Source organism: Cordyceps fumosorosea (genome assembly GCF_001636725.1).
Source record: "Cordyceps fumosorosea ARSEF 2679 chromosome Unknown scaffold_48, whole genome shotgun sequence".
In the NCBI taxonomy this organism is placed as follows: domain Eukaryota; kingdom Fungi; phylum Ascomycota; class Sordariomycetes; order Hypocreales; family Cordycipitaceae; genus Cordyceps; species Cordyceps fumosorosea.
Genome location: NW_017387348.1, coordinates 24,556 through 51,338, shown reverse-complemented (window position 1 = coordinate 51,338; position 26,783 = coordinate 24,556). Strand labels below are relative to the sequence as shown.

General features: G+C 56.4%; 9 protein-coding genes across 9 annotated transcripts; 5 read left to right on the top strand and 4 right to left on the bottom strand.

The window, feature by feature from the left end:
* Nucleotides 1-1,033: 1,033 nt before the first annotated feature.
* On the top strand, nucleotides 1,034-2,240 carry ISF_09403 (hypothetical protein; the record flags this gene model as incomplete). Its single annotated transcript, XM_018853005.1, has 2 exons — nucleotides 1,034-1,765; nucleotides 1,848-2,240. 2 exons carry the CDS (start codon nucleotides 1,034-1,036, stop codon nucleotides 2,238-2,240), a joined length of 1,125 nt encoding a protein of 374 aa, XP_018699808.1.
* Nucleotides 2,241-4,284: 2,044 nt separating this feature from the next.
* On the top strand, nucleotides 4,285-5,958 carry ISF_09402 (hypothetical protein; the record flags this gene model as incomplete). The annotated part of the gene is made up of 4 exons (XM_018853004.1): nucleotides 4,285-4,466; nucleotides 4,563-4,624; nucleotides 4,919-5,055; nucleotides 5,152-5,958. 4 exons carry the CDS (start codon nucleotides 4,285-4,287, stop codon nucleotides 5,956-5,958), a joined length of 1,188 nt encoding a protein of 395 aa, XP_018699807.1.
* A 1,645-nt stretch (nucleotides 5,959-7,603) lies between these two features.
* ISF_09401 (hypothetical protein) lies at nucleotides 7,604-10,027 on the bottom strand (the record flags this gene model as incomplete). The annotated part of the gene is made up of 7 exons (XM_018853003.1): nucleotides 7,604-8,654; nucleotides 8,718-9,132; nucleotides 9,181-9,325; nucleotides 9,381-9,479; nucleotides 9,537-9,635; nucleotides 9,689-9,902; nucleotides 9,960-10,027. The coding sequence occupies 7 exons, from the start codon at nucleotides 10,025-10,027 to the stop codon at nucleotides 7,604-7,606; spliced, it is 2,091 nt and encodes a 696-aa protein (XP_018699806.1).
* Nucleotides 10,028-14,413: 4,386 nt separating this feature from the next.
* On the bottom strand, nucleotides 14,414-14,740 carry ISF_09400 (RNA polymerase, subunit N/RPB10; the record flags this gene model as incomplete). Its single annotated transcript, XM_018853002.1, has 3 exons — nucleotides 14,414-14,534; nucleotides 14,587-14,648; nucleotides 14,705-14,740. The coding sequence occupies 3 exons, from the start codon at nucleotides 14,738-14,740 to the stop codon at nucleotides 14,414-14,416; spliced, it is 219 nt and encodes a 72-aa protein (XP_018699805.1).
* Nucleotides 14,741-15,039: 299 nt separating this feature from the next.
* Nucleotides 15,040-17,921, top strand: ISF_09399 (WD domain containing protein; the record flags this gene model as incomplete). The annotated part of the gene is made up of 2 exons (XM_018853001.1): nucleotides 15,040-15,284; nucleotides 15,350-17,921. 2 exons carry the CDS (start codon nucleotides 15,040-15,042, stop codon nucleotides 17,919-17,921), a joined length of 2,817 nt encoding a protein of 938 aa, XP_018699804.1.
* Nucleotides 17,922-18,370: 449 nt separating this feature from the next.
* ISF_09398 (Oxoglutarate/iron-dependent oxygenase) lies at nucleotides 18,371-19,538 on the top strand (the record flags this gene model as incomplete). Its single annotated transcript, XM_018853000.1, has 2 exons — nucleotides 18,371-18,570; nucleotides 18,641-19,538. The coding sequence occupies 2 exons, from the start codon at nucleotides 18,371-18,373 to the stop codon at nucleotides 19,536-19,538; spliced, it is 1,098 nt and encodes a 365-aa protein (XP_018699803.1).
* Nucleotides 19,539-19,789: 251 nt separating this feature from the next.
* On the bottom strand, nucleotides 19,790-20,245 carry ISF_09397 (hypothetical protein; the record flags this gene model as incomplete). The annotated part of the gene is made up of 3 exons (XM_018852999.1): nucleotides 19,790-19,859; nucleotides 19,945-20,015; nucleotides 20,084-20,245. 3 exons carry the CDS (start codon nucleotides 20,243-20,245, stop codon nucleotides 19,790-19,792), a joined length of 303 nt encoding a protein of 100 aa, XP_018699802.1.
* Nucleotides 20,246-20,719: 474 nt separating this feature from the next.
* ISF_09396 (urease accessory protein) lies at nucleotides 20,720-21,685 on the bottom strand (the record flags this gene model as incomplete). The annotated part of the gene is made up of 1 exon (XM_018852998.1): nucleotides 20,720-21,685. One exon carries the CDS (start codon nucleotides 21,683-21,685, stop codon nucleotides 20,720-20,722), a length of 966 nt encoding a protein of 321 aa, XP_018699801.1.
* Nucleotides 21,686-22,243: 558 nt separating this feature from the next.
* On the top strand, nucleotides 22,244-26,620 carry ISF_09395 (Urease, alpha subunit; the record flags this gene model as incomplete). The annotated part of the gene is made up of 11 exons (XM_018852997.1): nucleotides 22,244-22,264; nucleotides 22,321-22,407; nucleotides 22,461-22,487; nucleotides 22,537-22,914; nucleotides 22,987-23,780; nucleotides 23,842-24,057; nucleotides 24,141-24,816; nucleotides 24,881-24,970; nucleotides 25,006-25,185; nucleotides 25,943-25,997; nucleotides 26,100-26,620. The coding sequence occupies 11 exons, from the start codon at nucleotides 22,244-22,246 to the stop codon at nucleotides 26,618-26,620; spliced, it is 3,045 nt and encodes a 1,014-aa protein (XP_018699800.1).
* Between the last annotated feature and the right edge of the window lie 163 nt (nucleotides 26,621-26,783).

Below are 26,783 nucleotides of genomic sequence, written 5' to 3'. Positions count from 1 at the left end.
GTTATTTTTTTGGGAGCAGAATACTGCATCCTCACGGCAGCAATTATAGCCAAAGGTTTTTGGAGGCTCTTTGATGATTTTCTAGTTTATTTTTTTTAACAGATACCACGATGATATATAACAAGAAGTTTAAATGGAGCAACTTGGAATAATGATTTTGTAGCTTGCACATGTCCCATCACCTTGCGCGAGATATGACTCGTACACAGGTAATCCGATTGTCTTTGGCACGCATGCAACACTGCCAACGTGGGAGCGCCGAGCCGCGTGGACGATGAACTGACGGAGGCTTACTGTATTTATTATTTAGATTGCACTTCATCTACATATTTTTTGCCGCGCGCCTGCGCACCGGCAACATCATATACCAAAGTTCCTCTCGTCTCGCGTTCCATGCCGAGGGAATAAACTTGAGGTGACGATGCCTCCCGCAACCCGCTCCGAACCCATTGGGGCGGTCTGTCTGGATGTCCCCCGTCATCCCATAGATTAACAGGAGACGAGATGAGGGCTTTTTTTGTCTCCCGCCTGGACGAGCCATTCTAGGGTCCAAGAGAGCCCCACGTTGACGGGATCTCGACCACGGGTCCCCGTCCTTCCCGCACTGGGGCGCCCCCATCCAAGGCGAAAAATAATCGTGAGAAAAAAAAATGCCATCCGCTGAATGGAGGGATATTCTGGCACTTTTTTTCCCTGTAAATTCTTGCCTCCCTCCTCGTGTTGCCCCGGTTGCTGGGTCTCTTGTGTGGCTTACTTGCTCAAAGTTGGGCTTTTGGTTGGTCGACTTACACGGGATCTTTGCAACTCGGACGGCTTTCCCCTTTGCGAGACTTACTGTCTGTCCTTTCCGCGCCAAGAACAAAGAAGAAGAAGAACTCGACGGAGCGAGAACAAACAGCCTACAGAGAACCAACACATAAGTAGCCGCCGTGTCCCTGCCCGGCCGTGTCCCTCCACCTCGCACGTTTCAAAGGGAGACAAAGAAACCTTCCTCACCTTGGTCCTCCCTTCTGGCAACCCCTGCCTCGCTCGTATGGCTGTGGCCGTGGAAGACCTGCCGCAGATGTGGCAGCGGCCCAGCTTCGAGGCGCTCGTCGCCGCGCTGGCCGGTCTGGAGCTGGGCCCGGCCATCTGGGCTCGCCGCCTCCAGGGCCAGACGGCCGCCATGCGGAGCGCCGAGTCGCGGTACCTGGCCTCGGTCGTGCGCAGCCCGCTCACCTGGCTCACCGACGACGCGCAGCGCGAAGCCGTCTGGGCAGCCGCCGCCCGGTGCGTCTCCGAACGCTGCGGCCGCATGGCCGTCGGGGACCTCGTGCGGCGGTGGCTTTTTGCGCCGCCTGATGCGGCGGCAGGCGAGTCCTTCGAGCTGGTGATTCGAGAGCCGGCGGTGGCGGGCGCCGCCGGCCTCGGCTTCAAGACGTGGGCCAGCGCGTACGTGCTGGCGCGGGAGCTGCCGCGGCTGTCCGCCTCGTCGGCGCTGTTTCCCCTGTTCGACGAGTCGCTCGGGCAGTCGCCGCCGGCGGTGCTCGAGCTCGGGGCCGGCACGGGCTTGCTGGGGCTCGCGGCGGCGGCGCTCTGGGCCGCGCCCGTCACGCTGAGCGACCTCCCGGACGTCGTCCACAACTTGAGACATAATGTAGCGGCCAACGAGCGCGTGGTGGCGGCGCGAGGCGGGCTCGTGCGTGTTGGCTGCTTGACGTGGGGAGGCGAGGAGGACGCGGCGCGGTCGGACCAGGAGCTCTTTGGCCAACCTTTTCAGTTTCCGGTAAGTTTTTGGTGTTTATTTGATGGAGCCGGTACAAGAACGAAAAAACATCCCCAGCGAGAGACTTATTTGTGTGTTCTAGATTGTGTTGGCCGCCGACGCTCTCTACAATGACGATCACCCTGAGCTGCTGGCGTCGGCCATCTCTCGCAACTTGGCGCTTGGACCCGAAGCCCGAGCTTTGATTATGTCTCCGATGCGAGACAACGTTACACTCCACCTGATAGATAAATTCAAGCAGATGATGCTCGACTTGAAGCCACCGCTAGTCTGCGAGGAGGAGGACGAGTTTGTGGGCAATGATGACTGGGCGGGGGCGGACGATGAAGACGATGAAGAAAAAGCAAATAGCGGGAATGTGCGATGCTGGCTAGGAATTTTCTCGCGAGGAGGGTCTCCACTGACGAATGGGAAAGCTTTGGCCAAAGATTTTGCCAGCTGCTACAAGACTTCCACCACAAGCCGTTCACGATAGCGAGTCTGGACGATGGACTACAGCCTACAGACAAAAGATTCAGGGTAATAGAGGGCATAGAGTGGCTGGAGAAGGGTCAGAAAGCGAAGGGGACGCTCGTTGACCGGTTTCAAGCTCTGATTCACCGATAATGCTTGTACCAGCTGCCCTCATGGCCACGCAACGCTTGCGCCGCATCCGTTGTACGCTTCGAATTCCCAACAGAATCAAAATTGAAAACGAGGAGCTTCGTCTGGCCATTGAAAAGGTTGCATAATGTCCAGCTAAGGGTAAACATGGCTGAGGTACACCGCCTGGTAGACGTAACCCTCTTCCCCTCCCCGTGGCATGCTGTCGGCTGCCTGCCAATGAAGATTGCTTGCTACCCACCCTCTTCCCAAGACTCAGGACTCACAGCAGCAATCCTCAAGGCTCTTAATTCAAAGTCATTCCGTAGAGTATCAATATTGGCTCAGTATCACTTCATCAATGGCAAACGCTGCCTCCTCGCCTCATTCTGCCCGCCGTGCGAGCGGCCACTGACCCATACCTTTACCGTTATTCAGCACACGGCCCCCATATTACATTGCCAGTAAAACAACAGATAGTTTCGCGTCGTGCAACTTGCACAACCGCGACAGCTTACGATTTCCTTTCAGCAAGGACTGAAGCATACCCGCTGGGAACCGTTCGGGGGGGACGACAGGGGCTGCGACGATCGATGAGGCGTGAAATGGCAAACAGATGGCACTATGGACAAGAGAAGAGCAATTAAGCATGGCGTACAAAGTGGTAATGCGTATTACAAGCAAAGGAAGCCCCCTCTGCTGCCGTGATACTCTAATACGGCTTTGTTGTCCGGCCGCCGCAACACGAACTGCTAACCAGCGGCAGAGCAGCATGGGAAGGGCGACAACGGAGACACAACCGGGAAGAGGAGAGGGAGACAGAGGCGAGGCGCTGCAACTATGGTCCAAGATAACACAAGTGTGCTGGTCCGGCGGTGTTCCTTCTGGCTTGGGCGGTCTGTCAGTCAGTGACAAGAGCGATAGCGACACGGGGCAAGAGCAAGTTCGCCCTTGTGCTGCGCGGATCGTACCCCGTGGCAGAGATTTCGTGTTATCATCTGGGAAGGACGGCGTAAGCGGTGCTTCGTAACAAGACTACACCGGTGCGGAGATGGTTTCTTTCTTGCATCTGGCGGATGACGAGGCAGAGATACGGAGAACCACGCCATATACGCCTCACTTTTTGTCGATATGAACACGAGAGGCTTTCTTTTTTTCTGAAGAGAATAACACGAGGAGGCCAAGGTGTTGAAGCCAGACTGTGAATCAGTCTGATGGCGAGGAGAGACTTGCATATGGTCGACTGCATTCCGGGTGATTCTGATTCCCCAACAGAACGCCCTCCGGTGAGGAGAACATGAAGGAAAGGGCGGTAAAAAGCCTGGCCATTCCAAAAGATTGGAAAAAGAAAGAAGAAGTATGTAACGCGGATGCATAAAGGTCGAGACGACTATAAAGAGGCCAGCCCTTCCAACTATCGCGCGGTCGTTTGCATCGTTTCTACTTTGCACACACAAACACTACACGCCTTCCGCACTGTTTCCAAATGCATTATTGTTTCAAAACACAATAAACAAGTATTGAAAATAATAATTTGTCATCATATACATATCTTCTCTTTGACTCTTGTCCTCCTTTACAACTTCTTACACTTCTTTGTGTCCTTCGCGGCGCAGGCTTCCCTTGGTGGCCCACTGCCTGCTCACCTGCTTTCACCTCCAACAGCCTATCAAAATCAGCCTTTGGCAATAATATTCAAAACATCCGCGGCTTGTTTGATTCAAAATAAGTCTTAATTTGCATTCAACCTTGTTAGTTATCCCTATCCAATCCCTCCTTGGTCGCTTGCCTCCTCTTTCCTCTTCGCCTGCCACACAAACCGCATCCTCAAGTGGTATTACAAACGGCATCCATCGCGAACAAAGCACCAATGCTAACTCTCTCTGTCTACACACAGTTAATCGACAATCTATCGAATCCAGTTCAGCAGAAAAACCATGGCCGGCACGATGCAATACACTGCCGCCCAAATCTACTGGATCCTGCTGCAGTGGTTCGTGCACCATAGCCGACAGATCGACGTCGTAGGCCCGAGATTTGAGGCTATATGGGGCCGACCACTTGCCATGAACCAACTAAGATATGTCGTGACCAAGTATGGAAAGGATCCTGAGTATGGGTAAGTGCTAGAGAAACAATTAGTGCCCTGCCCTCTCCTTCCGGCGGCTATGAACAACTCCGTGGCGCTGGTGGCGGCTAATCACTGTGAACACAGGTGCCCTGCTCTCACACAAACCCGGCCTCACCCGAAGGCTGACAGTGGCAGCGAGCTGGAAGGTATCCCGTTAGGACCAGCTACCAAACTGTTGCCACTCGTAGGGATCCATCCGACCAACCCAACGACCCAGACATACATACCCAAACAGACGACACACCAAGCCATCCAACCGAGAGAAGCGTTCGGCAACGCTAGACAAAACGACCAGCCGGGACCACGACCTTCCGCACCGATGCATGTGCCTAGAGTGCCAACGAACTCGAGACTGGCTCGGGGACGACGCAGGGACGACATCTCTCGAGACCACGCTTGGCAACAGGCACATGCAGAAATGCAGGTATACTCCCAGGCAGTCGAGCAGATAGAGCTGGAGCGGCAGCAGCGGGTCTTGTGGGATCTGCAGCAGAGGCTGCAACCACAAATCTGGCAAGCGCCGCCGCAGCCGCTCCAAGCTCACGGGATGCAACCGCCACAGCATCCCACCTACCAGGTAAGTCAACCCAAACGCTTCCTGACCATGTCTCCGGAATCGGTGCCACCTGCGAATGTTAATCCAAACCAGCTGCTAATCCTTCCACGTTCACAGTTTCCCGCATTCGGTCATCAGACCAACAACCCCGTTCCCATGCCGCACGCACCGCTCGACCAGCCCATGCTCCAGAATTCGGGGCTTATTACCTACCCGGAGCCCGTCGTCGGCGGCACACCAGTCTGGACGGCCAACCCGAACCCGGGCCAACCCCCCCGCGAGAGTTTTCCCCAGCAAGTGCCGAACGGAGTCAACCCCGGTCCGGAACCCAAGCCCGAGGCGTGGGTTCCCAACTGGGGTGACAATCAGACACCGCACTTGCCGGAGACGGGTCCCGCGGTGATGGGAGAGCCCCAGGCCGTCCAAAGCGCTGGCGCCCACGCCGACGACGAGGATCTTTACGGAGGTCCCGAAACAGAAGGCGTGGTCGAGCAGGTCGCGGCCGCGGAACCGGAAGCAACCGAGCAAGAAGCAGGAACGCTGCGCAAGGAGACCAGCGAGGAGCCAGCACCCCCCTCAACACCCGCACCGGTAGAGCCACCGCAGGAAAACACAGTGGCTGCTACAGAGGGGGGCGGCAATTTCGTGAGTCCAGTGCAGGCGTTCCTCAACGGCGCCACCGACGAGTTCCTCACGGACTGCCCGGAGTTCGACTTCGACTTCCTCAACACCGCGGTTGAGGAGTCTGCGGTCGAGCACTCGGGTGAGTCCCAGGTGCCCGAGGAGCCGGACGGTGCGCCGGACGATTTCAGCTTTGAGAAGTTTCTAAGAGATCACGGCCAAGATGGTGAATGGTACGGCCCATTTCCGACGTCGCCGACGGACCTGAACGAAGACCCCCCACCGAGCGAGGAGGGAGTCTAACGTGGAGGGCCGTCGGAGCAACACCGTCGATGGGGTTGGACCAAAGGACATCTTGTCAGCCAAGGTCTAAGAAACTCTCGAGACCTCCGCGCGTTGTTGTTGTTCTTGCCAAGGGTTGTTTCCCAAAAGGGGAATGAATGCATGGGGAAACTGGTAGGATATATCCTGCTCGTCATTGTCGTTGGTAAGTTTAGCGTTGCCGGATTTGCTCTTTTCACTCACCTAGGGAAATTCTTCTTACTCTCGACCCCGGGGAGAGCATGCAGAAGAAGGACAAGGTGAAGTTTCTCTCCTCGAGCCGAAGCGTGGGCTTTTATACTTTGAAAAAACTCCAACCCTCCCTCCCCCCTTGCCTCCCCCCTTTCCGTGAATTGGGCTGAAAGATATGATCTGCTCTGTCTCGGGAGCTGGCACCCTCCTTGGACATTCAACGGGAGGGGGGCGAAATGAGGCCCGACGGGGGCGGGGGCGGGAAAGCGCTTGGCCGTGTGGCTTGGTAAGTTTTCTGATTCGTCTGTTCTGGGTTTCTGGTCTCCAAAGGGTTGGTGGTCGCGACATATCTTGGCGAATTGGCGTCGGGCGTTGATGCTTTCGTGCTTTACCTATCAAAAAGCACCAGTGAGGCGACATGCGGCTGGGGAGCTGGTTGCCTCTTTTGTTTGGCGTTACACATTGGGCTGGACAAATGGTTTTTATTGGGTTTGGCAAGATGGGTTTTGATTTCTTTTTTCTCTACATGATACCCCATTTCTTCTTTCATGTTTATTGCGCTGGCAGTCCTTTTCTCAGCTCTTGGATGCTTTACATATGAACGATTTACGAAGCGCATCACATTTCGTTGCCAAGATACCCTATGCCTATTATTATACACGGCTTCTCTTGTTTATATGGCTAGCATAGCATCTTTTATATAAATACTGCTACAAAATATATGACTTTTGTTTTTGCCTCCACAAATTCTGTATTTGGTCGTATATCTGTGATAGATTACGCTACGCTACATAAATAAACACACCATTTGCATAACCGTCCAGGGGCGCAAGTAAAGAAAGATGAAGAGAAAAAAAAATCATGTCATGTCTCATGGGAAAGAAATTGGTGGGGGTATCTTTTGCGATGTCTGCGTTGTGTGGTGGTGTAATGATGCATGGAAGAGTGACGTGTGCGTGAGTATGAGCGCGACAGGAGAACAAAACAGATATAACAACAAAAAACGACAGGATAATAAAAGCGCATAAGACAATAAAAACAGACATGACGGCAAAAAAGCTGGGGGCAGCGGCAAAGGCGCGCCCAACAGGCTGAACGTCCAGCCCGATGTCGCACCAAGAAAAAGCAGGTGAGCCTATCCCGGCCGGCATGTTTAAGGCGCGGGAGATTGCCTGCGCGCGAATGACCGTCAGAATGATGCGAATCAGCCAATACAAATATGTAGTTGGTGTGCAGGGTCCCGTGGTGGCAAGCTGCAGTAAATTTTGGCAAAAAGCTCCGCCTCATTCCGGTGCGTTGAATATCAATTTCTTTTGATTGGTAGTATCAAGGCATGGCGAAGACCTGCAAAGGTATGTGAATGCATGTCAGGGTATGTCAAGGTGTGCCAAGGTATATGGCAAGGTATATCAGAGAGGTATTGTGGAGGTTTCGGTTAAACTTGGATGATGAGGTTCCTTCGAGAATCGGCCTCCTCGAGCGGAAAGCTGCACACAAATTTGAACAGCTCCCGCAGGTAGCCATATCGAGCCTGGGACGTGCTTATCATAGCCTGCACCGACTTGGCCAAGTCTTGCACTGACACTCTCTTCATCCGTGAGGAGAGCACAAAGCTGCTTCGCGGAACGAAGACATCGGTGAGAATCGATTCCTTGTACTGCTGCAACAACGTGGCATGCGTAGCAAGAGATCCAAATGCACCGGGCTGCAGCTCGGATACAAACTTCTGCAGTGCCGTGGCACCTGTCTTGATGTCTATAATGGCCTCCTTGTTGAATCCAAGCTGGACAGCAGCGCGCAAAACGAGAATCTTGGCGCGGGTCACATTTAGGTCTTCGGTGGCGGTGGTCGTTGTGGTCGTGCTCGAGGTTCGGTTGCTGTTGTGCGAGTAGTTGGACAAGTTGGACGCGCTGCTTGGCCAGCGGCTGCCACGGCCACCGTCGCTGGTGGGACCAAGGATCATGATGTTGGGCATCTGAGGGGATCGGCTTTCCGGCGAGACTGGTGTGTCTTCGAACTCGGTCACTGGAGTTTCGGGTACATGAGGGGGGTTTCTTGGTCGCTCCTCTTGGTATGAACCTTTGCTGCTGCCCTCTCTTTTGGACCGCGAGGAGTGGTTCGAAGAACGGCTTTCCCTGCCCGTTTGCGGTGGAGAGTGGTAGGAGAAGCTTGTTTGGCTGGGTCGAGGCGTGCTTCTCTCTGATCTGGATGCACTGAGACCTTCGCGAAATAAGTCGCTGAGATTATAAGTAGCCTCAATAGCAGCGACGAAGAGATTCTCATCCGGTGGGTTCCCTTCCCGTCGGTTCTGACGAACGCTGAAGAGTACTTCTGTCAAGGACCAGCAAGCTTTCAAGATTCTGTCCGACTCGTCTTGCAAAACGCTTCGTTGCTTCATGAGGCGGTGGCAGAGGGTGACGTAAAAGTCAAGGGTGCGTTCTCTGAATTCTTCTGGAAGGTTTCGATTATCCTGACCACTATACAGACTAGAGCAGGTAAGCATTGCGACCAGGGAGCACTGTCAAAAGCGAAGCCTGAAGCCTGCTTACTGGTTGTTAAGCTCAAAGCTGACACGAAGCGTTGAGTCGAAATTCTCATCCTTCCTTGGCCTGAGTTCGAATAACGCTTGGCAGAACTTTCGGCACAAATTCAAGCCGTCGCGGACATTGAGGGAGTCCTTGTCACTGGTTTCGTCATTGTACAGTCGCTCGCAGAGCTTCCAGCACGTCTGCCAAGCATACACATGGGTATCGGAAACTGAAGAGCTGCCTAGATCTCGCTTCTTACGCCGCGCGTTGTAGCTGCCGAACTCGAGACAGCATGCCCATGCTGTGTTGAATAAAAGCTTGAGTCGCTCGATTTCATTATGCTGTCCGCTTAGCTGCGCTCTGCCGAAAAGTCCCTCGCCATCGGAATAAAGGTCGTCATCGTCATCATCTTCGGCCTCTGTCTGCTCCTCAATTTCTACGGAATGAGTCACTTGATCCGCAGTGTTTGCCATCAGAGACTTACTTTCTAGGCTGCTTGTACTGCTTGAACGCAAGCGGTTGCTTTCGGCCAACATATCTTGGAGGTCCTGAGCCCGCGGGGTGGAATTATCGAGGGTGAACCTCGCTGGTTTGAGATCGGTCTTGACTGGAGGGAGATCATGATAGGCCTAGAGAAGGTTAGAGTCAGCGTCCTGACAACATCTAGGCAAGGTGCTATCCTACGTTGGGCGGACTGGAGGGCAAGCTGGCGTCGTCCATTTGCGGTGAGGATTTTTCGCTGGTTTGACTTTGACTTGCGCGAGTGGTAGAGTCGCTGGCGGTCTGTGGTAAATGTCAGCGGCGGTGTTGCCATGGAAAGGGCAGATGCTGCTAGCATACCCAGCTTCGGAAGCTCTCGGGCGCGTGGATGACGGAGTCTGCCTCCTCGGGGCCCTTTTGACGGATGCTATCGGGAAGAGTAGTCTTGAGAGGCAAAAGCTGAGGGTTGTTAGTATGGGATTTGGAAATGGCAAAACATGAGGGGGTGGTACCTCAGTGTGCTGTGTGGGGTCACCGTCTTGAGGACTCAGTAGATCATCGGCGACATCATCCTCGATTTCGGTGGCTTCTGTGCCGTTTGAAGTGACAGGAGACGGGCCAACTAAGTCACTGGGACTGAGTAACTGGTTAAGGTTTGGGTTTGAGGATATGCGGTTGGCGGAGCTTGGCTGGAGAGAGCTGGAGCCAGTAGCTGGAGGAGATGAGCTGTGGCGCGGGTGTTAGTAGCGACTCGCCCGGGCCACGAGTCGAGGAGAGACCTACCGAGGTCTGAAAAGAAGAGGTGATAAAGGGGAGCTCGTGCTAGCAGACAAGTCGCCTTGATGAGACATGGTGAAGGACCGACTGTTAGAGATGGGGCGTGGCAAGAGAGCTTCAAGTGACATGGCGAAGCAATAGTTGAGGCGGGCAGGCGTCAGCAAACGAAGGGGAATGGGGGGCAGTAAATATTCGCCAAGAGATGGGCAACTTTGGATGGGGGGGCGGGATTGTAGGTAATGGCTTGCCCTATATATATAATCTCGCGACCAACGAGGCGGGAGGCTGGAGGCGGCGCAGAGAAGACAATATCGGATTCAAGGCACCGAGGTATGGCAGAGTGCCTGGTCGTGCGAGGAGGCCTGGTGGGGGAGGCGCGGCAAGCTTAGCCAAGCAAGGCCATGCAAAGAGGAGAGAGGACAGGCCAGCGGCGGATGTGGTGCAACAGTGCGGTTGCAGATGGGATGGGAGCCTTGGACTGGCGGCGAGCCAGGCCTTGATTTTTGGAGGGGAAGTGGAAAGCAGAGAGAGGTCGCGATTGCTGGTGGCCAGGCTGACAGGATGGTTGATGAGTGAGGGATGGATGGGTGGTGGATGGAGAGCGGCGGCTTAAAAGAGACGACAAGGGCAAACAGGCAGCGGAGGGTGAGAGAGGAGCTGCTGAGCGCGCCGCTTGTGTGTGTGTGTGTGTGTGTGTGTGTGTGTGTGTGTGTGTTGTGTGTGTGAGAATGATGTAAGGTGTGAGGTGGCAGGCCGCAGGTTTGCAGCGTGCGGCGACGGCAACGGCGGCTCAATTGCCCGACCGAGGAGGAAATAACATGACAGCGCGACGAGGACGAGAGAGGGTGTGAGCGAGGTAGAATCACAGAATCCAGAATCAAAGCGACTTGCAGATATGGGGGACGACAATGGATGGATGGCTTCACATGGGGGTTAAGAAGGGTCAGGTAGGCAGGTACCTAACAAGTAGTGTTGCGACCAGTCTGTGCAGTTGCGCGACATGCTCTCTACACTGCACCTATGTATGTATGTATGTACTGTGCCCCTACCTGCCTACCTATGTTGGCCGTGGGACAAGGGAGGGATAGAAACCCCTGTCGACTGGGTCCTGCAGATGCGCCTCTTTTCTCCCATTCTCAGGTTGCCTTTTCTCCCATTCTTAGATTGCTTTTTCTCCCATGTCAGTTTATATTTTTATCATTTTTGTTCTTCCAGTAGCGCCAGGCTGGCCAAGGTACTGGAAGGATACCCAGATGTGTGGCTGGAATTTGAGAGATATAAGAGAACAACAGAATAGCAAAGTCCAGCTATTGATGCAACTGTGTGTTTTGTTTTGCGCTGCTGCACAAGCATGCAGCAATTTGGTTTATACGGCGGTCTCCCCCTCCCCTGCGGCCTCGATTCAGCCAGGTCTGTCGGTATGCATGTAGTCCATCACTGTATCGATTGGACTTTGTATTCTCAAGTAGAAATCTACCTTGTTCTAGGTCATTGTATTATACAGCTGAATTCGTACACCCAGATTCCCCGGCTGTAGCACCTGTTCGTCCGGGTCCTCAACGTTGGGCCTGAGACGAACCCCGCCACAGAGGCTGTTACAGATTACTAGAGATAGCCTCGTTTTGCTAGCGCCCACCCACCCACAGCTCTGGGCCCTCACAATGTTCTGCTCACAATGTTCTGCTCATCCTCTAGCTCGTCTCTTGCTGAAGATACCCAGTAGCAGGGAGCTCACCAAGTTAGTTAGCCGTCAGCACCCTTGTCCGCTCTCTGCAGCCTCCAGCGTCTCCTCGGAGTCCACCAGTTATGCTGATGTGTTACAGCGGCGTTGGTGTCACTAGAGCTCAACGCAATACGCAATGAACGGGTTGTACTGCTCGCAGTTTTATCGGATTCTTCTCTCTTCTCATATCCCTGCTTATGCTTGAGTCTTGGTATTTATCATCATAACGAACCCTGGCCACTTCTATGTGGCCATCTGACTACCGACGTGCAAAGCCATGTCTCGGTCCCCTGCAGACAGCCACTGGGTAGCCGCCGAGGGCTTGCTCTTTCTTGACAGGCCCGCCCTCAACCATCACTGACAGGCAGGTAGGCCGACCAGAGAGAGCACCAAGCTCAATCACCTTTTCTTCTCACACTCCTTCACAGATTAATGCGCGACTTGCCGACCCAACTTCATTTCAGGCTCGACCATCAAGAATCAGCGCATCCTGCATACCTCGGTAGTTCCATGGCTACCAGTACCAGTCATTCAAAACGCACCGCTACCTTTCCGTCCTGGTAGCCACGCCACAAGGCTGCAACGCCATCTCGACTGGGGCATATCCCCTCCCCTCTCGAGTGATTCTCTCGCCCGGCCTACCAGTCAGAACACTTCTGCAACAGGGCCTACTGCAGGTCGTGTCCGCCTTGACTGGCCAGTCTGGTCCGCTCCCGTGGGCCCCTCCATGCAAGGCGACAGGCTTCGGCGCTTAACTTCAAGAGAGTGGCTTTTCATCAGCCAACGGTTGTTCGCCATTTCTGCGAGATGGTGTGGACGAGGTCTGCAAGCTGCTTGCTTCTCAACACCCTTGTGATTTTTCCTTTGCCCTTTTCCTTCCTTATTGAGCCCACCTCTCTTACCAGCCCCAGCCCGGTCCCTGCTCACCACCACTTTGACAGCGCCTGTCTATCAGTCGACGCCGCTTGCGCTCCCGAACAGGTCAATATCCGAACCAGCTGAGGCCAGCCTCTGCCGGATCGCAACCCGCAACAGCCGCCATGATTACTATTTTTTTGGTAGATTATACTGTGTAGGTATATTCAGCTTCCAATGACACAGCCTGGTCTGCTCTGTACTGCACACCCACCACCCGGCTGGATACCACCCTGCTGGCCGGCTGCCATCATTCCAGCACCCATGTCGTCTTCTAGCGTCGCCGGGCTGCTCTAGGCCCAACTTACAAGTCACCTTCGTGAGACAACTCAGACAAGACAACCTGTCTTGCTCCGCAGCCTCAGGATGACTGGCTGCTTGGTCCCGACAATCTGGGCCCGGCGGCTTCCTGTCCATTGTGCTGGCTTTTCCTTGCACTTTGACAGAACAAAATACCCAACTTTGCTGGGGCCTCCACACGCCACCACAATTTACCACCCACCCTGGCTGGCCTTGAACGGCGATCCCTTCATGGTTGCACAAAAATGACTGCCGATAACTGCTTATTCTGGATGGTAAGGAGCACCGGAAGGATTGAAAGCGCTCGCTACGGTCTTATCCCGAGAGGCGACATGGCAGGCCCAGCCGCAATTCTTGTCGCTTTCCAGCGCCGCCCTAACTGCAGTTGCCGCGTTTACGACACCGCTCTCTGGTTGGTTTTGCTACACTGGAATTTGTAGCCGACTGCCAATTTTGTTGGAATCGATGCTTTCATCACTTGAGCCTAGATCCACCTCTTTTGGCCTTGATATCCCTGCTATCTGGATGCCATTAACACCCAGTACCATGAATAGCAGTGTGAGTCTGGATCCAGTGGTGATTATTCCCGGCTGGATCGTAAATGAATCCCCCCTTGAGCCATGAATTCACGTTCGCCGTGTCAGCCCCGGGCCTCCATCCGGTCCTCACAGTTATACCGCCTGGTTGCGTCTCTGGCGACCTGCACTACTGCTTCTCCAGACAACCCTTGCCGTCGGGCAGATACGGTCAGTATGGCCCCTCGACCGTAGCATGGCTGACCCATGGATTTACTGCATGTAAATCCTGATGACAGCCTTTTGGGTTGTCGTATCCGCACCGCCGCAGGCTGGACTGCCCGGCTTAGATGATGGCGCTGCGTCGCGTTACACAACTCATCATCGCTTAACCTGGAAGAGCAAAGCCTGCCATCTGTGGACGTGTTATACCGGCGAGGCTTCTCACATGGACATTCCTGCAGCATGCATTCATTCTATGACATGCGTACTTGTCCATGGCTGACGCCTTTCTGTTGTGCAACGTCAAAGCTGCGGCGTGAGAAGAGGACTCGCAGCCAGCCAAGGCCCCGCCACACTTCGCTGCCGGCTTTGCATGGCTCTTTTAATAGCAAGACCGGCGCGAGATATTCCGTGCTGACCGCAGAACGCTTCCATTCCTTTAGCGCAGGATCAACGCTGTGCAAGCCTCCCTCTCACTCTGCTGCCGTCGGACGCGCTGCCTTCACGATTGGCATTCGGTCATCATACATGAAATTTTCATTCCAAGATGTAAATGTGTCTTGTCATATGACTATTGCAAAAGTTCCCCTATTGTACGCCATACCATCTAGTGGAGCGAGAAAAGAAAGTACCCAAGAAACGCCATCCCATGAAGCCTGCGCGTCGCATTGAAGCGAGCTGTGTTGTTTTATGCTAGTTCGTTGAGCTTCTGCTTAATCTCGCTTCGGCCGTCGGGGGTATACCTAAAGAAGTAAAAAAAAAAGTATGCGTTAGCGATCCGCATTTCATGTCGGTAAAAGGATGCGAGGGTCGTCGTACTTGAGGAGCTTCTCGATAAGATCGACGTGGGTCATGATCATGCGGCGGCAGCAGTAGCGCTTCAGTCCCAGTTCGTCCATGGCATCACTATGAGGACAGGTGAGAGAGTTATTCTCGAGCGCGCTTCTCCAACACGTACCCGTCAGTCTTCCTGGGGTCGGCAATGAGCTGCAGGTAGCGCTCCCAGAGGTCGCCAGTGACCTGTCAATAGGTTAGCCGGTCGTGCGCATCGCGGTCTGGCATCGGCGCCCTCGTACCTTGCCACAAGAGAAGCAGCGAATAGGAATAATCATTTTGGCGACAATAAAAACGCGAAGAGGGCTCTTTTTAAGTCAATCCGAGAAGCTTTGGCTGCTGGGAAAGTTCACGTTAGGAGATTCGTCAAACGAAGGGTGGCACTATGATTTTCTCCGCGCCCGAGGTTTGGCCGGCAGCGCTAAAGAAAAAAAAAGCGGCGGCCTTATCTTATCGGTGCAGCAAAAGTTCACCAAAATTTCATGGCGGGCTGTAAACCGACTTTTTCTAGCATTGAGTCCAACCTTGTTACCAACGCCAATCGCGGTGCATATAATATTCCATGCGTAACACCACGATGGCTAAGAACAAGACACACCGATTCAAGGTCGATGAACCAAAAAAGCGCAAGAGGGACGGCAATGACAGCGAAATAACGGCCAAGAGGGCTCGGCCTCAGGATGCAAACGGAGTGCTCGCCGAGCCGACCTCGACCAAGGATCTGGCCAAGAGGCTTGATCGTTCAGATACCGCTTGGAAGATCTCCAAGCCCATGGGAGGGCGAATGTTGGATATCGATCCTATTCTGACCGACAACGGAGAGTAAGTTGCATCTATTTCCCCGTTGAACATTCCACGATCGCAGCCAGTACTGATGCATTGTGCAGATACTTAATTCTGGCTTACAACACATCAATCCAAGTCTTTTCTGCCGTCGACTCTCTGCTGGTGAGACGCATACCAGTCAGCACCATCGATGCCTCCGCGAAACAAGGCTCGACCCCCTCTCCGATCGTCGCTACTCGCCTGTCGACACAAGACGCCAGCTTGGTCTGGGTTGCTTGCGCAAACGGCCGGGTGTACCGCATCAACTGGACACAGGAATCCAAGACCTTAGAAAGCTTCCAGACTGCGTCTAAGACCGCGCACGCCATGTCTATTGTGCCTCTGGCCGGCAAGGGTCGCTCCAAAGAGATCGTCATTGTCGCCGAATCGGACAAGCCGACGCACATCGAGCTGGTGGCCTACGAATCGGACCTCTCGTCCAAGCCCAAGCCCAAACCTCTCGTGTCACTCAAGCGCCCGGGAACGGCGCTGCGACTCCTTGAATCCACCAAGGATGGTCGCTTCCTCGTGGGCGCCATCAACGACCTCTTGTTTCTGGGCGTCTCCAAGCAGTCGCCCACCAAGGCGGATGAGCTGCAGTACGAGTTCTACGCCTTCGACACGCCGGATCTCATCACCACACTGGACCTGCGCGCGTACAAGCGCACATCTAAGCACGCCCGCGGCGACACCGAAAAGGTGGTGGACGTCCTCGTTGGTGGCGCCCGAGGCGGCATCTACCTCTACCACGACGTCATCGCCCGGTGCCAGGCGACCGAGTCTGGCAAGCCCAATGAAAACACAATACATGCTCAGAAGTACCACTGGCACCGCAAGGCTGTACATTCGGTGAAGTGGTCCAAAGATGGCAACTACATGATTTCTGGTGGATCAGAGAACACGCTGGTGCTGTGGCAGATGGACACGTCCAAAAAGGACTTTCTCCCACATCTCTCCGGAAGTGTAGAGAACATTGTGGTGTCTTCGGACGGGGCTTCTTATGTCGTTCATCTTGATGACAACTCCACAATGATCCTTTCTACCTCTGAATTGAAACCTTCCGCATACGTATCGGGAGTCCAGTCCGCCGCCGCCAATGTCCAGACCCCCAAGGACCAGCTCGTGAAGCGTGTGTGGGAGGTCCAAGAACACGTCCGTCAGCGCATTCCTGCCGCGATCCGCTCTAACGCATCATCTCGTCTCCATGTCTGTGTTGGCGCTGGGAGACAGTCCACCATGTCTGGCCGCTTTTCCGCGCCCCTGCTTCAAGCATTTGATCTCGAGACCTTCACCAGCGTTTCCAAACAAGCGCTGGCCCGAACGAATCCCACACATATCAATATGACGACAACCGGTCACGCCATTGACGAGCCTCTCGTTACTCATGTCGAATTTTCCGGCGACGGCAAGTGGCTCGCCAGTATTGATGACTGGCAGCCTGCCGCTAGGGATATCGACAACGTCAGCGCTGAGCTAAGAGACCAGTTCATCCGAGAGCGTCGTGAAATCTACCTGAAGTTTTGGGAGGTGCAAGAGGGTGACGAGCCTGTCGCGTTAGTTTCACGAATTAACGGACCCCACGCGACGTCATCCTCCGAGCCTGTGCTTGATCTCGCCGCAGATCCCTCATCGACATGCTTTGCCACGATTGGAGGCGATGGCATTGTGCGACTGTGGCGCCCAAGAACGAGACAAGCTAACGGCATTGTATCAAAGGGCGCCAACGGAAAGGACGCCGTCTCTTGGGGCTGTGCACAGATCATCCCAGTCGGCGAAGGGTATGGAGTAGGAGATTTGACGGACGTGGCTTCGTCGTCTACGCCTCAGGGCAAGATCTCGTTTTCCGAAGATGGGTCTACAATATTTGCCGCCTTTGGCTTCTCCGAGCTCGGCTCCGTCTACGTGATTGATGCAGCTTCTGGCAAGGTGGTGCGCATCCTCGAAGGTCTCTGGGAGGGCAACCTGCATGCGGTCCGCGCACTCTCGCAGTTTGTTGTGGTTCTATCAGACTCGCTCTATGTCTACGACATTGTAAGTGACGAGCTCCGATATGGCATTGAAGTACCTCAGCTCCCCGGCATGGAAGACTTGCAGCAGCTTGCGGTCGACCACGCTTCGGGCCACTTTGCCGTTACGCTGCCCATTGGCGACATCTCTAGCATTGGCATCTTCAGCCCCGAGGATCCCGAACCGTTGCTGGTGCGGAGCACCCCTCACCGCATCGTCAGCCTGACGACGGCCCCGGGCACGAGCGGATTCCTCGCCCTCGACGACGCCGCACAAATATGGACGGTGACGGAGGGCTCGGATCCGTCATCAATAGTCACGGCGCAGCCGCTCCAGGACATTCACCTAGACGGCAAAGTGGACGATGGCGCTGCGAACGGTGAGGCTCCAGCGATCGCCGACGATGACGTGGTGATGGCTAGCGATGATGAGGAAGAGACAACCGCAGCGAACGGTGTCGCCGACGACGACATGGATATTGACCTGGACGATGTGCCCACCAGCGTCATCTCACAGCAAAGCCTGGCCGATATATTCAACGCCGCGCCGGCATTTGCGGGGTCGTCGGTGGAGGACATGTTTTACAAGGTTACCGGACTCTTGGGAAGCAAGCCGCTGACTTCTTGAGGGACGAGACTACGATCTGCGGGAAGCAATATTTTGTATAAAAAGAAGAGTTGAAGAAGAGGCATTGAATCTGAGCATATTGGATGTGCGGAATTAGCTCGGAGATACTCCACCGCATTCATTCCGCGACGACTGACGAGGGGAAGCTGATCCGGGTGCGGGGACGCGACAACCGGCGCAATAGAGTTGCGACTAGAGCGATGGCGCCATTCATAGGCATTCTATCGGCACGACGGACTGCCATGTTAGAACTTGGATCTTGAATTATCATGGGACATATACTAAAACGACATTGTACATAAGAAGCGAGAAAAGATTAACATTGATTTTCCCCACGACTTCATCGTTGAGCGACTTGCATACTTGACAAGGCCCAACCTCGAAGCGTTCTGCCTGACCGCGTCTCTACTTGAGCCGCTTTCCCTCGAGGCGCGCAACATTTCATCACCATGTCGTTCACCTCGATCCCCATCCTGGACCTGGCCGAGGCCCAGGAGCCGGCGACCAAGCCCGAGTTCCTTAAGCAGCTGCGCCACGCGCTGATGGAGGTGGGCTTCCTGTACATCAAGAACGTCGGCATCCCGGAGAGCCTGTTTGCGGATGTGATTGAGCAGGCAAAGGCCTTTTTCGACCTGCCTGAGGAAGAAAAGTGAGTTTTTGTCTGTCCCATCCTGAGCTCCGTTGCGGTGCGTAAAAGGAACTGACAAAAAATCGACCAGGCTCAAGATTGAGATGAAGAACGCGCCGTCGTTCCTGGGCTACTCCCGGCTCGCCGCCGAGATCACCGCCGGCGCCGCCGACCACCGCGAGCAGCTCGATCTCTCCACCGAGCACCCGCTCCCCTCCCCCTCCGCGCCTCTTCACCACAACCTGCGCGCGCCCAACCAATGGCCGTCCGCCGGCGCCCTCCCGCGCTTCCGCCCCGTCCTCTCCGACTACCTGACCCGCATGGGCGCCGTCTCGCGCGTCTTCACCTCCCTCGTCGCCGAGGCCATCCACCTGCCCGCCACGGCGTTCGACGCCTACTTTGACGAGGACCAGCAGCACAAGCTCAACCCGCACAAGGACAGCATGCTGACGAGCTACCTGCTGCAGGCGACGGCGCACCGCGGCCTGCAGGTGCAGAACCTGGGCGGCGCGTGGGTGGACTGCCCGCCGGTGGCGGGCACGCTGGTGGTGGCGATCGGGCAGGGGCTGGAGGCGCTGACGCGAGGCGCCTGCGTGAGCACGACGCACCGCGTGCTCTCGCCGGGGGCGGGGGAGGGCGCGCGCCTGTCGGTGCCGTTCTTCCAGGGCGTCAAGGCCGACGCGGCCTTTGCGGACCTCGAGGTTGGCGGCGGGGGGGAGGTGCGGAGGGAGCGGCGGGCGGTGGGGGATGACGTCGAGTTCACGTTCAGGGCGGGCGGCGCGGCGAGGACGTTGGGGGAGGCGACGCTGAGGAACCGCGTGAAGAGTCATCCGGATGTGGGCGAGCGCTGGTACCCGGACATCCTACGGGAGATCCGCGCGGAGCAGGCGGCGAAGGCGGAGCAGAAGCCGCAGGCCGATGAGGTGGTGCGCGGGGATGGTATTACTCATGGGTCGTCTCTTCCAGCGGCCAAGGTGGAGGCGCATTAAACACGATGGAAGTGTGAGGGGGTCAGGGTCCTTATTTTTATGTTCAGTGTTAGTTTCAGATTCACCAAAATGCTCCAGCTTCTATTCTTTCTCTACGCAACGCCTTTCTCCCCGTGCCTCGCTCAACTCGCAAGTCTAAAAAATGAGTATAAAAGAAAACCACTTCGTCCCCTTTGTCTTTTCGCAATCCCGTAAAACTCCGTGTATCATCGTATTATCGTGCTGAATCGTGTCGTCGGGGCGCGGCAGGTTTAAACGCTCACAGAGGGGAAGCAGTCGGCCATGCCCTTATTGTGCTTGTTTTGGGCGTGCTCAAGCAGCCTATTCGCATGTTAGTTTTCTCTCTATCCTGCGCATTCTCACAATACATGGGCAAGGCAAGCCAGGACGATTCGGGCGGACGTACTGAGGAGGCTTGGTGGTCTTGAGGAAGGTGGATCGGCAGACGGTGCAGATAATGTCGCAGGCGGCGGCGTTCTGCACACAACAGTCAGTAGTCAAGTCCAAGTCGAAGGAGAGCAACATCTCGAATGTCGTCTACATACCACCTTGAGCTGGGACTTGGCCGCGCCGGCCTTGTCCTTGGCGTTGCGCTCGCGCTTCTGCTGTGCCTTGGCTCCCTGGTAGTTTTGGTCAGAATCTGGCGGGGTCGCCTTTGCCGGAACGGGAGGCGGGATGAGAGGTCGGCCGGGACTTACGTTGCCCATTTTGGATATTCAGTTCGGGGAGGGTGAGTTTCTGGGGTTCTGGTGCAGTTGTTCAAAGTGACAGGTTGAAAAATTACGATGGGAAGATGGGAAAGGGAAAAAAAAATTGCGGGGAGTGCCGGTGGCCAGTCTGAGAACTTTTGGTTGGCTGCAGGCTCGTAAAAGGCCGTTGGCGCTAAAGACCAACACAAACAGCTGGGAGGGTAGTATTTTGGGAAGGCTTCAGCTGAATTATATGCTTTAAGTTTATTGAGAATTTTACTGGTGAAAAATAATTAAGTTCATGACATTTTAATTGCATTTTCATGGCAGTTTTCTCGCGGACAAGTGTCAAGATGGCGGAACCAGCTGCGCCACACTGATACCAGGGATCGCGCCACACCGTTGTGCTATACTTGCCTATTCTGGCAGTCGATTAATTCATCGTCACTTACACGCTCCTACCAAGATGCCATTTCTTTATGAAAGTCACCCCTATCTATCTTGCAGACACATCAAAAATCGCGTTCCAAACTCCCGAGCCACCGTACCCTCCCTCTCCAGCATCCCGCGCAGCCAGCGCCGGGCCCCGTCGACGCTGCCGGCGCCAAACTTGACGACGGTGAATCCCCGAACGGCCGCCGCGCTCCAGAGCACCTCCGGGCCGCCGCCTCGCCTCCTCGCGCTGTCGCTGTCGTTGTCGTCGTCGTCGTCGCGAGCCCAGTCAACCTCGCCCACGCGCGGCAGACCCGCGAACTCGTCTCGGAAGAAGCGCGCCAGGCCGTCGAAGAGCGGCCCGCCGACGATGACCGTCCCGACCACGCCCAGCCCGGCTACGCACTCCCGCACCGACCCGCCGCGGAGGATCAAGTTGTCGCGGACCAGCAGCCTCGGCGGCGCCCCCTCATCCTCCGGCAGCCGCCACACCTCCGTGACGGACCGGAGCTCCGCCGGCGCCCACACGACCCCGTCGCAGCCCGGCCTCCCCTCGGAAACCCAGTCCAGCAGCAGCGCGCTCGCACGGTGATGTAAGCGCAGCGTCTGGCGCTGCTCGTGGGCGCTACCGCAAAACGGCTGCAGCGGGTCCGGCAGGAGCAGCAGCGCGGCGGCGTCGCGCACGGTGGCGACGGTGGCGGTGCGGGAGGGCGGCAGGCCGCGGTAGAGCTTGGTGCTGCCTTGGGTGAGCAGGCCGAGGCGCGCGGAGGGGTCGACGGTGACGGAGAGGGCGAGACGGTCGCCGGCGACGAGGCCGCCGCCGTAGGAGAGGAGGAAGGCGAGGACGGCGCGGGAGGAGGAGGAGGAGGGCGGGGAGAGGGGGGAGATGAGCTTGATGGGGTAGGCGGAGGAGAGATGGCGGAGGCGGGAGCGTTGGTCGGGGGCGGCCTGCACGGCGATGACGGCGGAGCCGGGCTGCAGCGTCGTCTTGGCCGTGGTGGCCATGGGGGTAGCTTGAATGGCCATTTTTTTTTGACCAGCTTGGGAAGTTGTTCAATTTCGCACATTGAGTGCATTGCGTTTCTTGGGAGTTTGCATCCGGATAGAAACCCTGTTGGTGTCACCGACTTACTTGGCCGGCCTCCGACAGCGGCCGAAGGAGGCCACCCTCGCCCATCGTCATCTCCCCGAGAAAGGCTCATATCTCGCCCAACTTCTTTGCCACATCAGCGGAAAGGGTAACGGGGATTTTAGCATGTCTCGGGACTGAAGTTGTCCGCAGTTCTCTCGGGGAGAACCCGTCCGTCTTTTGGCTCCAAGGGCGTGGTGAGCCGTAGCGCGACGCTATTGAAGCTTTCGCCGATTATTTTGCCTTATCGCCCAAAATGACGGCCTTTGGGTGGCTTGAAGACCTTTTTTTTTTTTTTTTTGTTTTTGCATTCCTGTATACGAGGTTGACTTGGCAAGTGCACGCCATGGTGTATGCCGGTTTACTGTTTAGTTAAATAGCGGTAGTTGCGCTGCGGATTTTCGGCTGATAGAAGCAAAGACAATTGCACACCCAGTTCGTATGCTCGTGGTAAAATGCATTTGGTCCCACGAGAGGTAAGCAGGTCGCAGTCTAACACTGTACATGAGCTGCTTATTCACACCTGATGTAGATTGACAGGCTGCTCATCTCGCAGACAGGCTTCCTAGCGCAGAGAAGACTCGCGCGAGGCATCAAGCTAAACGGGACCGAGGCAACGGTATGTCGAGCGAGAAAGAATGGAAATTTGTTCATTAATGATAACATTGTTAGGCATTGATCACGAATGTTATTCAGGAGGTCAGTTCCAGCCTCGTGCACCGCAGACATGCTCGGCTAACTGCGACAGCTCATCCGCGATGGAAACCACAGCGTGGCCCAGCTCATGGACCTTGGACAGCAAATTTTGGGACGAAGACACGTCGATCCATCCGCCGTGGTCATGGTCAAAGGCTTGCAAGTCGAGGGCACCTTTCGGACGGGAACACACCTCGTCACCATCGATCAGCCCCTCGCGACAGACGACGGCGACTTGGAAATGGCCATGTACGGAAGCTGCGTTGCGACTCCGAGCCAAGATTTGTTCCCCGAGGTAAAAGCGGAGGGCTTTGCTCCTGAGAAGATGCCTGGATGCATCATTGCAGCTCAAGGCGAGAACATTACGCTGAGCAAGGGCCGCAAGAGAACTCGCCTAGAAGTCACCAACAGGGGCGACAGACCGATCCAAGTACGGCTTCTGGAGTCTTGCAAAGGAAAAACGAATGCATGCATAGAGCGTCAACTAACTTGCCGTGCTTAGGTTGGCTCTCACTACCACTTTCTCGAAACGAACCCGTACCTAGACTTTGACCGGCTCAAGTCGTACGGGTTTCACCTGGACATTGCCGCCGGGACTTCTGCGCGCTTCGAGCCCGGCGAGCTCAAGACGGTGACGCTGGTCGAGGTCGGCGGCCTCAAGACTCCGCACGGCGGCAGCTCCATCGCGCCCGGCAAGGTCGACCCGTCCATGGCCCGCACCATCCTCGACCGGCTCCAGGCCGGGGGCTTCCACCACACGCCGGAGAAGATCCGTATGCCAGAGGAGGAGAAGGTTGCGCCGGCGACGATGGAGCGGGCAGACTACGCGGGCATGTACGGCCCGACGACCGGCGACCTCGTCCGGCTGTCCACGACGGAGCTGTGGATCAAAGTCGAGCGGGACCTGACCGTGCCGGGAGACGAGTGCACGTTCGGCGGGGGCAAGACGCTGCGCGATGGCATCGGGCAGGCGAGCGGCCGGCCGGCGTCGGCGTGCCTGGCCCTGGTGGTCGTGGGCGCGCTGGTGGTGGACTGGAGCGGCATCTTCAAGGCGGACGTGGGGGTGCGCGACGGGCGCATCGTTGGGATCGGCAAGGCGGGAAACCCGGACGTGATGGACGGCGTGTGGCCGCCGGGGATGGTGGTCGGGTCGAACACGGACGTGGTGGCTGCGGAGGGCCGGATCTTGACGGCGGGCGGGGTGGACACGCACGGCCACTTTGTGTGTCCGCAGCAGGCGGAGGAGGCGCTGGCGTCGGGGATTACGACGCAGTTCTCGGGCGGCACGGGACCGAGGTATGTATTTGCACCGGAGGATGAGGAGGAGAGGAAGGGATCTGCTGACCTGCGAGAGTAGCACAGGGACGGTGGCGGCAAACTGCACGCCGGGGGTGAGCCACATCAGGATGATGATGCAGGCGTGTGACTCGCTGCCGCTGAATTACGGCATCATCGGCAAGGGGAGCGACTCCGGACCGCAGGGCCTGCGCGACCAGGTGGAAGCCGGCGTCGTCGGCCTCAAAGTACACGAGGACTGGGGCTGCACGCCAGCCACCATCGACACGTGCCTGACGTGAGTCTCCTTGTCTTTTCTTGTCTTTTCTTGTCTTTTATCTTGCAGAAACCCTACTCACTACCAGTCTTGCCTGCTCACAGAGTCTGTGATGAGCACGACATCCAGTGCGAGCTGCACAGCGACTCCCTCAACGAGGCCGGCTTCGTCGAGCAGACCGCCGCGGCGCTCCGGCACCGCACCGTGCACGCCTACCACATCGAGGGCGCCGGCGGCGGGCACGCGCCGGACCTGATGCGGCTCGTCGGCCGCGCCCACGTGCTCCCGAGCAGCACCACGCCGACCAACCCGTACACGCCGGACACGGTCGACGAGCACCTCGACATGGCCATGTCGTGCCACCACCTCAACAAGGACGTGCCCGAGGACGTGGCCTTTGCCGAGTCGCGCGTTCGCCGCGAGACCATCGCGGCGGAGGACGTGCTGCATGATACGGGGGCGATCAGCATGATGGCGTCGGACGGGCAGGCGATGGGGAGGTGCGGCGAGGTGGTGGCGAGGACGTGGGATGTGGCGGACGCGAATAAGAGGCGCTTCGGGGCGCTGCGGGAGGATGAGGGCACGGGGGCGGATAATTACAGGGTGAAGAGGTATGTGAGCAAGTACACGATTAACCCGGCCATCGCGCAGGGTGTTGGTCATGTCGTGGGGAGCGTCGAGGTTGGCAAGCTGGCCGACTTGGTGCTCTGGGAGCCTGCTCGCTTCGGCACCAAGCCCTCTCTGGTGATGAAGAGCGGTTTCGTCGCTTATGCGCAGATGGTGAGTCTGATGAGACATCAGATCAGATCCGGGTCGACTTAATTCCTGACTGACTGTATGTCAGGGTGACCCCAACGGAAGCGTATCTACTGTGCAGCCCATCATCGGCAGGCCCATGTTCTCGGTGAGGGACGACGACCCCATATCCTCTCTTGTAAGTCTGTCTCTCTAATATTTTGCCTTCATCAGCCGTTGGTGCCCTCTGCCAGCGCCATGTTCGTTTCCAAGGCCAGCGTCGCCAACGGCGCCATCAAGTCGTACAACCTGGCAAAGAGGATCGAGACGGTCAAGGACACGCGCAAGGTCAGCAAGCACGACATGAAGTTTAACGACTCAATGCCGAGCCTGAATATTGATCCTGAGACATTTGTAAGTTGTTGCCACTATTTCGAAGACGGTTTGCTAAAGCAACTTGTGTAGGAGGTTGAGGCGGACGGAGTGCTGTGCAAGGCTGAGCCATGCTCTCGGCTTGCCCTGGCACAGCAGCATTTTCTTTTCTAGACAGCTTATGAAAATGTTTTGAAGACCATCATACGACCGACACTTGCGCCTTGTCTGCGATTACTCAATCCATCATCAGCCTGCATGCCGGTGATGTGACCCCAACTAGAGCCATCTGGGCAAACTAGTGCGGGTGATTTGACGCCATCTCTAGACTTCCATTCACGCTTTCTAATCAGTAGATCAAAAGCGAAAGTGCGAGACAATGGCGGTGTCCCTGTGATCTGCAATACGGGAAGGGGATCTGCCGCTTGGACGCGGACGATCCCGCCTTCCGCCCTTACTATCCCCGCATCCACGGCTGTGTTACTAGATGTGCGATCAATCTCAAATCGGCCCCTGAAAGAGGTGCCTAAACAGGCAACACGCAGAGCGAGGAGCGGATCGACCCGGCGAAGACCGGAGCTCCGGAGAAGACTATAATGAACCCGGCTTCAATGTGACACAATGCCTTACGAGCACGGAGACTAGAGTAAGAATTCATCAATTGCATACTCCAGCACGAATAACGCGACTAATATCAGGTTCTCGGAGACTTTCAAGGTTGGAGTAAGCACACAATGGAGACTCAGGTCATTAATATCCCCAATTGTGTTCAGACACTCCTGGCATATTACCTATCCAGACCCGAGCAACTATCAGTACCAGCAGTCTCACTCGAGCTGTATTGTTCGCTAATCGTGAGTTATTCTTCATCTCGATAGCAGCAAACCCCAACCATCACCTAAGCCAACCATGGTCAAACTCAACGTGGCCTCACATGCTGCTGGGCCTGGCCTCAGCCAGCCCTACCACCTCCCGGAACCAGACCACCGCTCCGGACCTGGCCGCCGCCTCCGGGGGCACCGCCTTCTGGTACCCCAACATGGACCACACGAGCGCCGTCCGCGGCTACGCGCCGGACCTGGACGGCGACTACACCTACCCCGTCTACCAAGCCGTCCAGCCCGGCGACGCTGACGGCATCCAAGCCGCCATCGACGCCGCCGGCACGGGCGACTCCGCCCACCGCACCTGGCTCGCCTCCCAGCCGCGCGTCATCTACCCCCCCGCCCGGCACCTACACCCTGCGCGACATCCTCTCCCTCAAGACCGACACCGTCCTCCTCGGCGACGCCACCAGCCTGCCCGTTCTCCGCGCCGCGCCCGGCTTAGGCCCCTCCCCCCCCTCCGTGCTCCTCCAGGGCTAGGGCGAGGCCGGCGAGACGTCCTTTGCGGTGGCGCTGAAGAACGGGGGGGGCGCAAGACGGCGACGCTGGTGGCGCCGACGTTTGACGGCGTCGGGGCGGTCCGTGGTGCATGACGGCGACGCCCCGTTCGTCGGAATCATCGACGGCACCGTGACCAACTCGTCCTCCGACGCGTTCTTGACGTCGGTGCACACTCCCGACACATAGTCACCCATCCAGACTTTACCGGCTCGTGGGGCGGCGATATTGGTCGCTACACGCCGTGACAATGTACAA